Genomic DNA, 18,146 nt, shown 5'->3' with positions numbered 1-18,146 from the left:
ACCTTTTGAACGATTTGACGAAGTTCCAAAAATCTCAATATACCCTTGCTTCGTAACGGACCCCTGCGGAATTTGTGTTTTATCCGAGTGCAAATATTTTTTCGCAGGCAAACATTTAGACGGGGTGTCCCCATAGGGACTAGCACATACTTGTTATTATTTGTACAAGGAAAAATGTCTTTGACATAACAACAAAGTATTCTTAGAAAACTTTTCCAGACCTTCGTATATATTCAGTACTGAGATATTTGACATTACGTTTCCATGACTCAATGTCGTGCTGCCCAAAATACAAATGGCAACACTCTATGTTATAAAACGAAAACACTTTTATACAAAATTTGTTAAGTAACTTTGCCCAGTCCTAGTAAACAGTGGTAGTGTTTTGCTAGCATATCATCATACGACACCCGTGCCTATCAGTCAGTCGGAACAAGTAAAACGAACTGAGGAATAAGGAAACAAACAATAGAAGTTTTATTAAGTAAACAATGCTAATGAATAAAAGTCATTATGTGTTTGTAATCAATATAACATTAATAATGCAATATGTTATATGGGATCCATTCTTAAGTACAACCAATGTTTTGTTTGTAAGTATATAACATGCAGCTGCAATAATTGAAAAGAATAATAAACGTTTTCTGCTGTCAATGACGTAATCTTTTCAATAAAAAAATGTTCAGCTATGTATCAAAAATTGATAGTGGATTTTTTAAAGCTTTTTGGTCTAAAAAGAACCTTTTGACATCAATATTTTAGTTTGCTTCGTAAATGTCGATATAAAACAGTTTAAGAACTGATAAAATGTGACGATAATACATTTCTAGTGCTTTCATTGCTTTAACAGTATTTTATAGATAAAAGCTCGAGGAAAATTAGTAACAACCAACGTCCAAGCAAATCATTTCGTGTCGTCTATCATATCGCCAACGGACACATTGGCATGTACTTGTATCAAACTTATACATTGTTTGGGCAAGTCGCTCTAAGTGCCCCCATGTTAGCTCAACGAGAATACTAGCCATTGAAGTTAATTCAGGATCAACAGTTGTCTAGTTGCTCCTTTGCTATTGGTCATTTTCACTGAATAAGAATAAATATTCAAGCGTCTTAAACAGCACATTTTCATATGATTGCTAAGTTAGCAGTGCTTACAAATGCTTATACTCGAACAAAAGGCTTTTAATGCCTGTACTACTGCTGGAGTTACTGTCGCTGCTGTTCATGAAAATACATACAGGGTATCCAATGATATATGTGGTACCGTTTCGTACGTCCATTTTGTCTTGTAGATGTTTTATACATGGCAAAAGCCAATCATAATAATTGTGCAAATTTTAAACTTACAGTTCATATATATATATCATGTATATTACCCTTTCAATATTGATAATATTCAGTGTGTTACGAAAAGTGAGATTTTACTAAATATGGCGTCATTATCCATAAATTTAGATCCAACTCTCAAAGACTTCCCTTTATGGAGACATTTGAAAGACAAACTCCAAAAACACACATCTGCGACAGCATTTGATCATAAAACAATATGCTACGAAACAAGAAGGTATGAAAAGATTTACAACAAAAACCTTCACATCTGTGAATGGAGAAAGATGGTCCATATTAGAGAAAGAGAATATCACCTTGAACATACGTTTTGAAAATATTGAATGTTAAATATATTCATATTATATATTAGAAGAATGATAAAGTACGCATAAATATCTGCCTCAACATATGTTACATTTCAAAATGTGTAAAGGCAATACAGACATAAAAATTAATATCATATAGTACGGGACAACCTGGATATAGTTAGAATATGACACAACAAACACTGAAACAAGAGGCAGTGTATTTTATGTCTAGCAATAGATATCATCACCAGGTTCTAGATCTGATTACATTTCCACTCTTTAAATGATGAAAGATGTTGCATACATAGGGAATCCAGAGGTAACACTATTTGCTGAGGTCACTTCAGCATGAGGAAAGTTTCGTGCATTTTCTAATACCAACAGTTAGTGGTCGCCTTTAAACCTCTTTGCAATTTACTTGTCAAATGTTGCAGTAGCTGCATATTTCAAAAGTGCTACTGTTCACTCGAAATTGAAAAAAATAATGAAAGATTCTAGGAAAAACAATAAACAATAAAAGTTTAATATCAGTAAAAGCATCATATAACCAACATAGACAGTTGTATAATATGTGCGGTCACATTCCAATCCCACCCCAGGGACTTATAATGCTATATGTTATAATTCATTCTACTAACACAGTCTTGATTTATTTCCCTGTTAAACAAAAATAAGAGACTGAAACTACGTGTTATTATGCAGTAAAATCATTATTGTACGTCACGATTATGACGTCATAGCGTCAAACGTCATGACGGTGCTGCAAAAGAAAACGACACAAAATAAGAAAATATTTAGATGTAGACAATATTTGGGATCGAAATAGTATATCTCAAACAGTGATTTTCTCTTGAATAAAAACTACTGCTTGTCGTCCAGATGCATATATTAAATCACTCAGACTGTGCCCTCGTGATATAATTCAATCGCATCTGAACTCCTAACAATGATTTTATTCTACGACAAATCACTATTTTGTGTAAACCATTTCTTGAATAATTCATTTGTATGTGCATATGTAAATGCTTAATTTTTTTATTCTCTTTGTTTAGATATGTGTTAGTTAACAGCATGGTGCTTTTAATATGGTAATATTGTGCACACTTATTGTCCTCAGCCCAGTGCATATATTGACTGTCCTCTAAATTGACTGATAGCAATTATGCATATTGATAGCCATCAATTTCTAATTGTAGAAATAACGATCTGTCCTCAACATACCATTTAACATTATGCATGCACACTGCTCATTAACCATTATGTTACTTGAGTCTTATCTATTTGGGTAACATCTGTTTGCGGCAAGGGGTTTGTCTTTCTGTTAATTGATTTTAATATCCAGTTTCTTATTCTGCCGTTTTCAGCAAATGGATTTCGGAAAGCTATCACAAGGATAAGGCAAGATGACGTAATTTCTTCAAATCTAAGAACTGACTGTAGGATCCACCAATCCCAAGCGTTTACGTAGATGACGTCACTATAAATTCCGAATTCGCTGCAAGCGGCATAAAGGTGTGTCACGGCAATAGATAAAGCGATGCATGATGCAAATCCTGAGATTTTTATGAGACGAATGATTTTTCTGTTTTCTTCAGCTGAAATAAATTATTTGAAATGAGTTATTATATTTACATAATATAAAAGCTGATACCGTGACGATTACTGGATGGAAATACTTTCAATTACATATCAAATAAAAATACGTAGTCCCTTGTAAGTGAAGTGAAGTGAAGTAAAAGTAAAAGTACAAGTAAAAGTAAAGGTAAAAGTAAAAGTAAAAATGTGAAAGTAAAAGTAAAAGTAAAGTAAAAGTCAAGTCAAGTCAAGTAAAAAAGTAAAAGTAAAGTAAAGTAAAGTAAAGTAAAGTAATATAAAGTAAAGTAAAGTAAAGTAAAGTAAAGTAAAGTTTATTATTGTGACGTGTGCACAATCATATCATATACAAGAGGCCATATAAATACATAGAACATAACAATCATGGTCTAGATAAATACATTATGAAAGGATTCTGATTCACGTGTAAACCTAGTGGTCGAACCACCATTAAAAACATAGATAAGACCAATGGGTACAGCAATTCATAGCATATGCAAAATTAATATTACTCTTGATTTGCATTATTATATAGCTTTAACAAATAGACCACTCCTCAGTGTTAACAATATATGTGGTTCCTTCTGTAGAGATATGCCTTAATAATATATTTGGACACCTTTCTTGGGTATTTTACGATCAAGTGTGCGAGTCTTTGCTCATCCGTTAAGTCATGCTATGTGTTTCGTTAGGTATTCATGACTGCATGTCACTGTTAAAATGGCATTCACCCTGTAAAATGGCATTCACACTGTAAAAACATCCGAACTATATGTTACATGCTCTTGTACTCGATTAGAAACATCGATATAAGCTGTTGCACAAACTGATGCATATATACCAAAATGCACCAACTATATAGCATGTATATATCAAAATGTATTGGTAACAAGTTTATTAAATAGGGGCTTCCGTGGTCAAGTGGTTAAGGTCACTGATTTAAAATCACTTGCCCCTCACCAATGTGGATTCGAGCCTCCCTTGGGGCGTAGAATACTTTATGTGAGGAAGCCATCCATGTTGCTTACGGAAGGTCGGTGGTTCTACCTAGGTACCCGCCTGTGGTGAAATAATAACCTAAGGGTATCTGGGGTCTTTCTCCACCATGGAAAGCTGGAATGTCATGACCTATAACTGTGTCGGTGTGACGTTAAACCAAAGCAAGTTTAAACTTCACAGTATTTGTTATCTAATATGAAAATGAGCATATGTTCTGTTTCATATTTATGAAAACATATGCAGGCATTATAAAATAGAAAAAGACTATGGACAAAATATTCTCTTATTTAAAAAGCCGTTTTAAACCGCAGCATAAAAGACGATCGCTTTTAAACCTAAGTGAAGAATACCTAAATGAATAATAGATGCATTCGCTGCTGCAAATACTGAGCAATCATTCAGTGATCATTTTTCATAAAGCCATATATTCATGATATAAATCACAAAGTTACAAGTGAATGGATAAACATATTACAGTTACGTTGTACAAAATTCATCAATAATTATACTTTAATTGTTTGCGCTAGCGCATTATAACAAATATTACCAAAATGTGCAATTTAATTTACAATACTTCATAAGCATAATTATTATGGCAAATGTCAATATTTTATACTTTCTGGTCCTTTGTGATCATTCATCCTAACAAACCCTTCAGTATTTATAAAGTTGAGTAGGACATTATTTTGTTTGGTTGCATTCTTTGCTTCCAAAGGACCATCTTAAAGATTTTATTATACCAAAGGCAATTTTTACAAATTTTCAAACAAGATTTTGACGGGACTTCGTTTTTCCCCAAAATGCAAAAAAAAAAGGTCGTTTTCATTAGAACACTACATTATGGCTGTAAAAATATTAATAAGACTTAAACAAACCTAGAAATTAAACAAATTCCGACTATGATATCGATATCTTACCGCTTATGACGCCGGTGACACACTTTCTGTGAAGACTAATCGCCGTATAGGCGTAGCCGGCTGCCAACAAGGTCCCGTAGAGTATAAACAGAGCTTGACAGAACATCAGCATGGGTGCACATGAACTCTTGACGAGAGCACAAATGATGTCAGCAGATACGACGATGACAAAATGGCAAGCGGTGAATATCAACAGCACTGACAATTTTTGAAATACTGGAGGTCCTAATGTCATTTTAGTTGTGTCCAAGAAAACTAACAATAACACACTGAAAGCTGCTGTGAGTCCTGGTAAAGAAAATGACCACATCATGCGGAACACTATGTCGTTAATTTTGTCCGCTGTTTGGTAAGGGTTGATAAACATTACCAATGATCGAAGTAAAGTGAAATACAGCAACAAGCACTGCAAAGTAAATGTCAAGGTTACTTGTTTGAGCACCTGTTTGTTCTTTAAATAGACAACCATACTCATTGCTGCAAGAATGGCTATAAACATAAAAATGCACGCAACTGAATATGTGTGTAAATGCCATGCCGATCCCCATTGTTGAAATGCTAAAGGCCAGTATGGTTCTGGCTCAGTGGATGCACTGCCCGTTGCTTCCGGTTCTGCCTCACTTTCTGACTCTGGTTCTACTTCGCTCTCTGCTTCCGCTTCCGGTTCTGCCATTGGTACACTAGACACAATATACCTTCTCAAGTTATTTTTATTAAAATATTGTCACCTCTATGCGAAACGTATAAATATGTTCCATTTTTTTTTTAGATTTACTATATTTTCCTTCATAATCATATATAGAATACTTTAAATAAATATTAAAATAACGTGGTAACCTATTGTGTCAATCCATTGAGAGAAACTATTAGAACAAGTTTCTCCGCCGATCGCTGCAATGTGACTGTTAACCAATAACAACTGGAACACATATATATATATCCGATAACTCGCAAGACTGATGATACCATTTCAGCAGTCAGCGACACCTTTGCGTTGATTTATATAAGAATTATTTCTGTTGTTTTTTTTTTGCCAGAATTCGATTTGTTTAAGTGTTTCTTCCTACAGTATAACCTCTCTAAAGGGATTACCGTTTGGGAGACAAACATAAACTGTTGTATAAAGGTTGTTGCTAATGGAAAACTTATGTAGAGAGGTGCTTGCTTTTACAACCCGCCCGCTTAGCTCAGTAGGTAGAGCGTCGGTCTACGGATCGCGGGGTCGCGAGTTCGATCCTCGGGCGGGGCGTATGTTCTCCGTGACTATTTGATAAACGACATTGTGTCTGAAATCATTAGTCCTCCACCTCTGATTCATGTGGGGAAGTTGGCAGTTACTTGCGGAGAACAGGTTTGTACTGGTACAGAATCCAGGAACACTGCTTAGGTTAACTGCCCGCCGTTAAATGACTGAAATACTGTTGAAAAACGGCGTTAAAAGCCCCCCCCCCCCCCCCCCCCCCCCCCCCCCCCCCCCCCAAAAAAAAAACTTTCGAAGTGTCGTAAATAGTAATTACACTGTATTGTTAACAGATACTTTTTTCATTATTTGCCATTTATATTAACATTGATTTGAAACAGAGGTATCAACAAAAACTTTGCTAACACAATTATTGATATTGTCCAAAACATAACCTTGTCAAACATTTTCATGATATAACAACAAAACGCCCAATAGAAACATGTAAGTATACCACAAGCTGTCTTCTATAAGATTTTTTTTCAGAATGTCCAGTAACTCTTTTAAAAGTGTTATCCATTTCATGTTAAATAAAAAAAATATCATCACCTAATATGGTATCAGTTGTATGTATGTTTCAATGTCTATAATAACGGTTAAATATCGGAACATTTTAAATAAATCAGCAATAACCAGTAATAAATATTATAGAATTATAGGTCTGCATTATTAAAACTATACAAATTTCATTTATCAGAAAAGAAGATCATAATATGAGCCGCGCCATGAGAAAACCAACATAGTGCAATTGCGACCAGCATGGATCCAGACCAGCCTGCGCATCCGCACAGTCTGGTCAGGATCCATGCTGTTCGCTAACGGTTTCTCTAATTGCAATAGGCTTTGAAAGCGAACAGCATGGATCCTGACCAGACTGCGCGGATGCGCAGGATGGTCTGGATCCGTTCTGGTCGCAAATGCACTATGTTGGTTTTCTCATGGCGCGGCTGATATTGTTCTTAGTTTGTACTGCAGCATTTTGAATCTTGCTTCTGAGCTATGACCTATGATGAACGGACAGACAAGCTTTTTTATAAACTAAGTTTAGAAATAAAATAGAAACTCTTAGCTTACTTTAACCAGACTTTACCAGACATCTCAGCTTATTCAGGTATTGTTAGAGACTACGGAGTTATTCCGTATAGTTTAACATGTATTGTAACATGATTAACCCTTATCACGCTGAACACGACTGGTTCTGCCTATGCGACCAGTGTAGATCATGATCAGACTGCACATCCGTGCAGTCTGATCAAGATCTGCACTGTTCGCCATTCAGTCAGTATTTTTTTTTGGTAAGCACCCCTTTTATCAGTTAATGGTTCTGTCCAAATTGAAAGATGAACAAGTTCATTATAGAAATTGAGCAGGGTAAGGATTAATTTGTATCATGGAGTCTGCGCACGAAGTAACTCTATGGAAATCAAAAGGTAAAGTGCTTCTCTTATTCTTTAATGGCATGTCAAATGAAAGCAAAGGAAATTAACGCGTCTTTAATGGCAGTGTATTCGTGTTTTAGAATTTGATAGATTGATTAGACAAACAGCTTCAAAAGAATCTAAACAACTTATACAATGATCATTCAGAGTTTGGTCACGCTGTATTTGATCAAAACATTAGCATCACACAATTTACACATATTTATGCTCATTAAGTGCTTAATGCATCCTAGAGTTTCTATAGAGTTACTATAAATACTGGATTTTTTAAATTAAGTTGAAAAGTTATTAGAAATGCGAGTTTGTAAAATTATTGTCACCTCTCTCTTGTCAGTTTTTCTTTAGTTAAAATAATACTCAGCAGCCTCTGTGCTTGTGAGTATTGGAAACTGAACCTTTTACATAATCCAGGGGGGAGTGGAACGACGAACAAAAAATGTTTCTGGTGTATTTTTTTTTCTCATTTTCAATTTATATTTTGTTCTTACATTCTAAAGATAAAAAAACCCCTTTCATTCCTTTGTTTTACTAAATTCTTCGTTTTTTCTTCTATTAATTTTATAAAAACATTGCACATTAATTGCGTACAAGTACCGTTTGCTCTTAAACGATAAACATTTTGTGACTTAATTTGTTGGTGAAGGGCCGTCATAAATAACAGTTAACTGATCATATCGATTCTTTCTATATAGCTTTTGTCCTGATTCATATTTGCATGTTTACATTTATCCTTTTATGATATTTACTTCTGTCTGCCATATGGCAAACGGATCCAATTTAAGCGTAATATGAGCCGCACCATGGGAAAACCAACATAGTGTATTTGTGACCAGCATAGATCCAGAACAGCATGCGCGTCCGCGCAGTCTGGTCAGGATCCATGCTATTCGCTTTCAAAGCCTGTTGCAATTAGAGAAACCGTTAGCGAACAGCATGGATGCTGACAAGACTGCGCGGATGCGCAGGCTGGTCTGGATCAATGCTGGTCGCAAATGCACTATATTGGTTTTCTCATGGTGCGGCTCAAATATATTTGATTATGGAGGATGTTATTTTACAACCATATATTTACAATGTCATCGTCTATGGAGATTATTTCAGTGTTGGCCCATTTCCCGTGCACTACAAGACATCTGCTTGTTTTGATGATCAAAGTGGCAGAAGTCATGAGTTCTATGCGACCCTAGCAAAGCTTTTGTTTTTTAGTTAAAGAGATAAATCTTGGATTTACAAATCTTGAACTACAGGAAACTAGACAATTGCAACGGTTACCAAACAATAGAAAGAAAAAGAGTCGTTTTACATGAAAATTGAACAACATATAAAACATACATATCACTTTACAAAATGCTTGTCAACTTTATGATACAAAGGTATATGCCTTGAATTCCAGAACAAACTGCGTGAAGGGGTCACAATTCAGGACAGTTCAACGCCTTTAAAGATTCACATTTTCTAAAAAAATCTGTTATATATCTTCGTTCTGTGGCAACTGCAATAATGTCCCAGTGCTGAAATTTCACATAACTAGGTTTCAAAGTTTTCTGTATTTTTGAAATTTCTCTTTTTATTTAAAGTGGGACAGCTTCATCTACTTTAATTAGAAAAAAAGCCATGGTATGACGTAAATCTATGCGAGAGAAATGTAAATGTTTCTTTTGCATAATTATGTAATACATTTTGTGGTTACTTGTCACCTGTATGACGTCGACGGAAATGAACATGCCTTCATTAGTAGGTTCTTTATGTCGTAGAACTTGGTCTAAATAGACAGCATCAAATAGACTTAAAGAGCCTTTGAAGTTCTTTACGAATGTTACAAAGGACGAGAATAAAACCGATCATAAAATATAAAGTTATATATATGTGTGTTTTTTTTATATCAAATACATCAACACTAGATTTTCATATTGCGTTTCAGTCACAGAAGCAGACGAATTACTTTATGAAACATCATTGTAATGTTTTAATAACCATTGAACAATAATTATTCACATTAATGTAATTCCCGTTTTTTAGTTCGACTATACGAAGTATAAGGAGAGCTATCCTACTCGACCCGGCGTCGGCGTCTTTCCGCGTCCCCACCTTGGTTAAAGTTTTTTTTGCTTTTCATCGCTAAAAACTTATTTCGCAATTGTGTGTATAATTTTCGTTCTGTTCTGAAACGTGGTATGAACAGTGGCAACAAATTTTGCAAAAGTTGTACAATGTATATATAAAAAGTATTTAAACGTACATATTGAAAACGTTTATTTAACTTACGTATTAGACTGAATGAAAGCCGTATGTTGACACAGTACATTTTTGTAGACAGAAATGACAGACTGACCGAATAAACATTAATTTTAGAAGCAGACAACAAGCAGCATAATTCACTTATTGACTATATCCATGTAAAAACAACTGTATTACCTCTCATTTTAGAAAAACAAAATACGCTAACGTAGACTGGATGATTGATTTAGGTAGCTTTATACAAATACTACAGTTTTCAATTTTACGCTAACGTAGACTGGATGATTGATTTAGGTAGCTTTATACAAATATTACAGTTTTCAATTTTCTAATGACATATTATGGCCATGTATAGCATATAAAGACCTCATCAGGGACGAGTACCATTTTGTTTTTTTTTAGAGATGACTTCTACTGTTCCCTTTACTTTGATTTTTTTTTCATTATTTTCTCATTTGTAGAGTCAAAACTTATTCAAATAACCAATAGAAATACAGCTTACCTTGTCTGTTGTATATTTAGTGCATTTTACAACCTTTTAATATACAAAATATCAGAAACAGATGACATTCTCCAAAAGAATTTGATGTACAAAATAGCAGAAACAGATGACATTCTCCAAAAGAATTTTATATACAAAATATCAGAAACAGACGGCATTCTCCAAAAGAATTTGATATACAAAATATCAGAAACAGATGACATTCTCCATAAGAATTTGATATACAAAGTATCAGAAACAGATAACATTCTCCAAAAGAATTTGATATACAAAATAGGAACTTTTTTATGCAAACATATATTATTTATTGTATTTTTAAAACTGTCATCAAAAGACAGTTTTATAGGAATTTTTGGTCATTTTGAGCTGCTTTGTTAATTGCAGTTGTGACTTTATTTAAGAAATAATATATTATAGTAGAATAATGTTTTGATATATTCAAACACGACAATGCGGATTCATTTCAAGACTGTTAGCTACCTCCCCGTGAAATTCTTCTGCAGGCATACAACTCTACGCCGTCGTGAAATGTTTTCGCAGGTGTATAAACCCTTATAACTGAGCCGCACCATGAGAAAACCAACATAGTGGGTTTGCGACCAGCATGGATCCAGACCAGCCTGCGCATCCGCGCAGTCTGGTCAGGATCCATGCTGTTCGCTTTCAAAGCCTATTTGAATTAGAGAAACTGTTAGCGAACAGCATGGATCCTGACCAGACTGCGCGGATGTTGGTTTTTCCATGGCGCGGCTCATCTATATTATAACATAATATTTCATTTCGATTTTAATGTAAACAATGTGGATAAAGTTAAGATATAATATATCTCATTTAGTGATTTGTCGCTGAATAAATCATTGTTGGAGTTCAAATGCGAAGGAATTATAGCCCTCGTGATATAATAATACGCATCTGAACTCCAAACAATGATTTAATTCAAGTGCAAATCACTAAATGAGATATATTATTTTGAAGATTGAAATTCTAACACGTTACCAAGGACTTTAAAGTACATACCTAACGGCATTCATTAAATATTTGCCCGTTTTCAATCGGTTTCTTTTCCAGCGCACCGCTATGCCGTTTGACGCTATGAATCGGATCGTATTAGAATAAGGAGCATTATTTATTGGCGCATATATGGTCCCAAATAGTAGGTCGACGTAACGCCATGACGTTACCGTGTTTGAATAATGTTAAAGCACAGCGAGGGCTTACACGTCAAGGGGATTAATTAATTAGGAGTACGTAGACGTCTAATGAACTTTACTGCGCCCTAATAAAATCGTTTCAGAATGTGTGAATTAAGCGTAACACCGTGCTGTTGTATTATTTTGATTCGGAAATGCCTTTTTATAAACTAGTAGATCAAATATGGTAGCACTCTTTCCCGGCGCATGTATGGCGCTAAATAGTGGGCCTATGTGACGTATCATCAATATTGCAAGGTTTTGATGGAAATAAACATGATTCTTTTTTTATATTTAAGGAATAATATATCTCATCGGTGATTTGTCGCTGAATAAATCACTGTTTGGAGTTCAGATGCGAAGGAATTATACTACGAGGGCGCAGCCCAAGTGATATAATACTACGCATCTGAACGACAAACAATGATTTATTCAAGTGCAAATTACTAAATGAGATATATTATTTCGATTCTAACACGTTACCAAGGACTTTAAAGTACATCCGTGTTGGCATTCATTAAATATTTGCTCATTTTCAATCGTTTTTTTCCAGCGCGCCGCTACGCCGTTTCACGTTATGACGTAATAAGTGTGACGTCAGGACAGTGAATTGTTGTTTATTCTAACACGATCCGATTCATTTTTCTATTAAACAAAGAAGGAGAAAAGCAGTGAATTATCATACAACAAATCACTGTTCTGACGTCACAATTATTACGTCATGGCGTCAAGCGGCATATAGGCGCGCTGGAAAAGAAACCGACTGAAAACGGGCAAATATTTAATGCATGTCATCAAGGATGTACTTTAAAATCTTTTATAACGTGTTAGAATCGAAATAATATATCTCATTTAGTGATTTGCTCTTGAATAAATCATTGCTTGTCGTTCAGATGCGTATTTATTATATCACTCGGGCTACACCCTCGTGATATAATTCCTTCGCATCTGAACTCCAAGCAATGATTTATTCAACGACAAATCACCGGATGAGATATATTATTTCTTAAATAATTCACTGTTTCCAGCCTTCTTTGTTTGATTGGAAAATGAATCGGATCGTGTTAGAATAGAATTGTTATTACATTTTATGAAAATTGATTTAAGGCAATCTGTAAAATTTTGGAAAAGAAATAGTTTCAAATATACCGAACCAGAAACTGACACGGGAATTTTCAATGAAAACGATGAATTCAATATGTTTTTATGAGTAATGTTTAAGTCACAAACTTACGTTTTAGTCATTTATATTATTATGTTGGCATTTAACTGACCGGCGGTTGCAACATAATTGTTTATCACCAGTGGACGCTGAGTCGACTATATATAGTGTATAAATGTCCATGGACCTACTAAAACAGATTGTAAATGTCAACCAAATGTTTTGTCAAACCCAGTAACAGCAGCGACCTACTGCTTTATTACTTGGCATGAGGCATGCGTTTACCTTCAGTAAGAGAGAGATTATATTGTAATTAGCACTCAGTTATACAGTTTTGTTGCATACTTAAAAGACAAAAGTAAAACTACTTCTATGTTTCTATGAAAGTCTAAACATTGTCTTAAGCCACCACAAAGGGGCGTGAGGACGTGGCATACTTCATTACCACTCAGTCTGTTTTTTTCTTCTTTTTTTTCTTTCTTTTTTGCTTAGTTGCGTTTTATGTTTTACGTTTCCAAAGGATCTTCTAAAATGATATTTTTTCCTTGGTAATAAAGTGTTTGAAAATTTCAGATTGAAAAAGAAACATCCAACAAGCAAAGACGTTTTAAAAGGCAAATTGTTACTGAGAATACACTTTCTTACATTAAATCAACTGTTTTTTTTTTTATTATTTGTATCATAAAATACACATTAACAAGTAACACATACGAGTACATAACAAACGAAAAAAATAACAAAGGTTTCTCAATTTTAAAATCTTCATTTTCTTCTTAGGAAAGAAGAGGTAGACATATGAAATCGTGTCTCCGAAAATGTCGAAACTGTAAGAATTTGAATCGTTTATAATAAAACATACAGAACCTAATCGATATGCCATTAAGACTAATTTTCAATTAAGCAATACTTGGCCAAGGCACTAAAAATAAGCATGCATGTATTGTCTAACCAAGTTTTGTTATAAATATTATAAACCTTTGTTTATCTAATCAAACCGCTGTAGAAACAGGTAATTCCATATACCATCGTTCTTTTGGCACATAATAATTTCTTATAATTGTTGTTTGTGCACACAGAGGACATCTTATTCCAAAGTCAAGATCCATTTTGTATAGATATGTGATCAAGCATTTTGTATGTATAGCATGGCAGCAAGCTAACGCCCTTGCCTCAGCCCCAGGTAAATCTTCAAGACATATCGGACATGAATCTGGCGGCTCTTCAACAATGTATGCAGTATTTTGTTTTCCTGTTGGCGTTGCATCGGTGTTAAAACGTCGGTCTCTATTAAAAGCATAAGAATTCGAATTGTTGTTATCTGATTCATTGAAATCCATTTTTGAGTCAAACTTTTGTGATGAATCGCGAGGAGGCCATGCGTTCCGTTGTTTATCACTATTGATCTCATGTCTCATATGATTGTTCAGACTTTCTCCAGTGCCAAGAGTTTCTTCCATTGATAATTTCTCCCTTGTCTGCTCATGCAATGGTCTTCTCCTTTCTTGCGAACTGTTGTTCCTTTTTGGTCTTTCGTTCGATGGATGTTTCGGTGACTTTTTGAACCATATCGGTACTTCTTCAAATATTTGCTCCGTATATGGCTTTGGACTATTATCTTTTGACTTCTTTTTGCTTTTTGATTTTGGTATTGCACATTTAATTGAACTTCTGTCTGATTTATTTTTTGAACCTTCTTCAGAACTATTAACAGTAAGTTTTATTTCTTTATCATCTGTTATTTCAATATCTATATCTTTCCCTTTCATTTTGTTTCTGCATTTTCGCTGTCTCATCTTTTCTTCATCCTCCTCTGCAATCATGAAACTCTTTTCCCAATTATCATTGTATCGTTTAAGTCTGTCCAAATCATCTCGTCGATGTTTATATACTAGTTCTTCGGAGCTCCTGGTTCTTCTTGGTTTGCGTTCATTACTTTGCCTTTTCCTTGCCTTTCCGTCAAAACTCTGAGAGTGAGCCAGCCTATGGTTCCTTGATTCAGATCTTGGAGACCTTTCTCTGCCTCTGTCTTTTGTAAGTGACGCGTGTCTTGTTTTTGAAGGCTTGGACTTGTTAGTTTCTACCGATGACCCACTTTTATTTGACCGGAGGCTTGATCGTGTAACTCTTGGTATAGGATGAACGTGGCTTGCCTCCTGAGTGTGGGCCCAGTGGGGCCTTTCATTTTCCTGCTCATCTAGATCAACTATTGAATGTGGAATGTAAGCTTTCGTAAATAAAAACCTCCAGCACTGCACCATCCAATTCGGTAGCCACCATGGCCGAGTTATTTCGTCGCCACGTGCACAAACCGTGCACAGATTCTGCTTACAGTCTAGACAGCGTTTGCTGGCGCGATTTCTTTCATGTCTCAACCAACACTTATCACAAAGTACGGGTGCTATACTCTGTTTTTCAATTTGTGAAGAAATCGACCGCCGCCGGACAGAATCTATGTCGGAATCCGTGTTTTCAAGAAGAGTATAGTTAGAACGACTCGGTATTCTTCTATTTCGGAATGTCGGGAATGCAGCCATGCCAGTTATGTTTTGAATATCTAAATGAAAATAGATACAACGGATATGAAAGTTTGACTACACAAAATCACGTACATTTTAGGTAGTTTGAAGATAGTTATTCTCTTTTTCTGTATTTTTTTTTTAATTTAACGTGTTGTAGAGCAGTGCGTGAAAAAATGCAATCAGAAACACGATAACGCAGTTCCTAGCCCCCCCCCCCCCCCCCCCCTCCTCTCATTTTGATAGCTTTGATTTTGTTAAAGGTGTACCTATATTACCTAGCCAAATCTAAGATGAGTAAATGCTTTTTATAAGCGTATAACATTTTCAGGAAAAAATCTATCTTACTCCTAAACATTAATTTTGCATGCTTTACACTTATATACAACGAATATAAACGTATACGATCTGTATTATTTTGATATATATATATATATATGCATCGTTGTTTAAGAATATGTTAAATGTATGATATAAGATAATAAGTAACTACATTTCTCTGGAAACAGTCGGCATTTGACTTTTTAAGCTACAATGTAAATATTTACCTCGAAATGTATTGCCAATATTTCATATTCAGTTTAATGAAAAATATCCGTTATTCTTCCATTTTCCTTTTCATTCAAGTTATCGGTCTCTTAAAACACTTTCATATTAGGTTGTGAGTTATGTTCACTGTTTTCACCTCAAATAAGTCGGCGACCGCAGTTGAAAAAAAAACACTGCCAAAAATTACCACAACATTGTATAGACCAGTATAGAACAATTTTCCCAGTTTACGTTTATAATGTAATTACAAATATAATATAATTGTAATTATTATGTAATTATAAATATAATGTAATTATATAAATCCGGACGCGTCCATATAACTTTTTTTAACAAAATTTGAAGGTTGCAAGAAATGTTTCTCTGTTAATTTTTAGCCGTTTGTTTTTCATATTATAATTATATTGTTCTACAATTAGAATAAAAACGAAAACACTTACAAGCGGTTATAAACGACAACTGGACAGAAAAAATATGATACAACACGCAGGATTTTGCCACTGGGGACAGTCACTAATTGACTTCGCGAGTTGCATTATATGGGTTGGTCACATTTTGTGATATAAGTATCCAGTCAGATAAATGAAGCGGACAAATTGAACAATTAATTATATTGCGTTTTTAACAGAAAATACATGTTAACATTGTCATCATATTTGTTTACAAACGGTTTTTGTGTTGTTATTTTTCCTATTTAGTTATTATAATAAATGTCATTTACTATGAGTTGGCTACGGCGCTCAGTTAACTTAAAAGCTTTTTTTTCAGATCGTTATATTTTTTTTAAAAATAAAAGTTTAGAGAAATATTGTCAAAAATATATAAAAAATGCAGAAAAACTTGACACGAGAAACATATAACTATAATATCGAAACAATATAATTTTTTTCAATTCATTTTTCAATCGAACACGGTGTCTTTACCAAGCCAGTGTTATAGCACTGAAATAACGATGCCAAAATGCGTTTATGTAGAAAAATGTTATTTGTGTAAGTGTAAGCATACTTATAGTTGCCACCGGTAACCCATATGGGTAACTCTACCAAAAGTTGATACTAATCTCTTGCAAGATACAGAAGACGCTCCAATTCAAGAAACTAAGCGTGCCAGATGTAAATCACCCATGGGACTTTTATCCAAATAATAATTATTGTTAATTGGAGGAGTGGGATCGAGCTGACGAGGGAGTTCAGTTCAGCGCTACACCGGAAAATACGGTAACACATTCATGACATTAGAGACAGAAACTGCTCTTCTCTATTTCATTACAGCAGATATATTCTCGACTATAGTACGCAGTTTGCAATTTTTAAAATAGAGATATGCAAAATGTATTTCATTTTGAAATTCTAATTGTGAAGTGCAGACAATAGAGAGACTCTTTAAATAAAATGGTATATGAAATATAAGCAAAAGCAGACTTTTCTAGTATACAGTATTCCAGTTCTCGAAACTGAGCTTTGAAAGTTTAAAAATGCTGAAAAAGTAAATTCAAGGAGTTTAGAAGTTGACACATGAAGTGTTTGTCCGGTTAGTAACCGACTTGGCAACTTTTTCTGTCAAGCTATGCAGCTCTGAATCATACGGTTTGGTCAGATAATATAAAACAAGATTGATTACACATTCTCGTAATCTAAAGTGACTTGCTCAGCCTTTGATGTTTAAAATTCGTCGGTAAATTAAACAAAGAGTTTCGTTTCCTTCAATTGTCCATCTATGCTTTTCGTGATACCTACGGAAAAGCAATGCGCGAACAAAACGTCCCTTCTTAGCACTTTACAATATCTTCACAGATTAATATTTTCAAACTTTCATAGACCACCATAAAAAGCTTCATCTGTAAGTGAGATACAATTACCATAAATGTTATTTACATTATCTATTATAAATTATAATATAAAAAATATATATATATATATACATGTATATATAAAATGAGCTAAACCGTTTCTCGACAGCACTTCTAAATCTCGAACTGTTTTTTTTTTTTTTTGTATTTAACATCTCCGTATAGTTGCAAACAATATTTCAATACAGTATTTACATCCTTGCCAGTTTATTATAAAAAAAAAAAACATGGTTCACAATCTGACGCTAACGTCGGAACGTCATCAAATATTAGTGTTTCTCGCGGGTGGAAGCAACGCCGCATCACGTGACA

The 18,146-nt window shown here is 34.4% G+C and overlaps 2 protein-coding genes across 2 annotated transcripts; both read right to left on the bottom strand.

The window, feature by feature from the left end:
- Positions 1-454: 454 nt before the first annotated feature.
- LOC123548987 (uncharacterized) lies at positions 455-6,037 on the bottom strand. Its single transcript, XM_045336717.2, has 2 exons — positions 5,150-6,037; positions 455-3,235 (listed from the first exon to the last, which is right to left on the bottom strand). The coding sequence occupies exons 1-2, from the start codon at positions 5,820-5,822 to the stop codon at positions 2,898-2,900; spliced, it is 1,011 nt and encodes a 336-aa protein (XP_045192652.2). The 5' UTR covers positions 5,823-6,037; the 3' UTR covers positions 455-2,897.
- A 7,479-nt stretch (positions 6,038-13,516) lies between these two features.
- LOC123550147 (uncharacterized) lies at positions 13,517-16,121 on the bottom strand. Its single transcript, XM_045338586.2, has 2 exons — positions 15,985-16,121; positions 13,517-15,474 (listed from the first exon to the last, which is right to left on the bottom strand). The coding sequence occupies exon 2, from the start codon at positions 15,452-15,454 to the stop codon at positions 13,910-13,912; it is 1,545 nt and encodes a 514-aa protein (XP_045194521.2). The 5' UTR covers positions 15,455-15,474; positions 15,985-16,121; the 3' UTR covers positions 13,517-13,909.
- Between the last annotated feature and the right edge of the window lie 2,025 nt (positions 16,122-18,146).

The sequence above is a fragment of the Mercenaria mercenaria genome, chromosome 6 (assembly GCF_021730395.1).
Source record: "Mercenaria mercenaria strain notata chromosome 6, MADL_Memer_1, whole genome shotgun sequence".
Classification (NCBI taxonomy): Eukaryota; Metazoa; Mollusca; class Bivalvia; order Venerida; family Veneridae; genus Mercenaria; species Mercenaria mercenaria.
Note: the sequence above shows the minus strand (reverse complement) of the source record. Positions and strands in the feature narration are given on the sequence as shown.

Excerpts from the sequence above, each read along its gene's own strand:
- LOC123548987 (XM_045336717.2), bottom strand. The coding sequence starts at position 5,822 with ATGGCAGAACCGGAAGCGGAAGCAGAGAGCGAAGTAGAACCAGAGTCA. Across the intron at positions 3,236-5,149 it reads TGTCACCGGCGTCATAAGCG|CTGAAGAAAACAGAAAAATC; the intron begins GTAAGATATCGA and ends AATTTATTTCAG.
- LOC123550147 (XM_045338586.2), bottom strand. The coding sequence starts at position 15,454 with ATGGCTGCATTCCCGACATTCCGAAATAGAAGAATACCGAGTCGTTCT.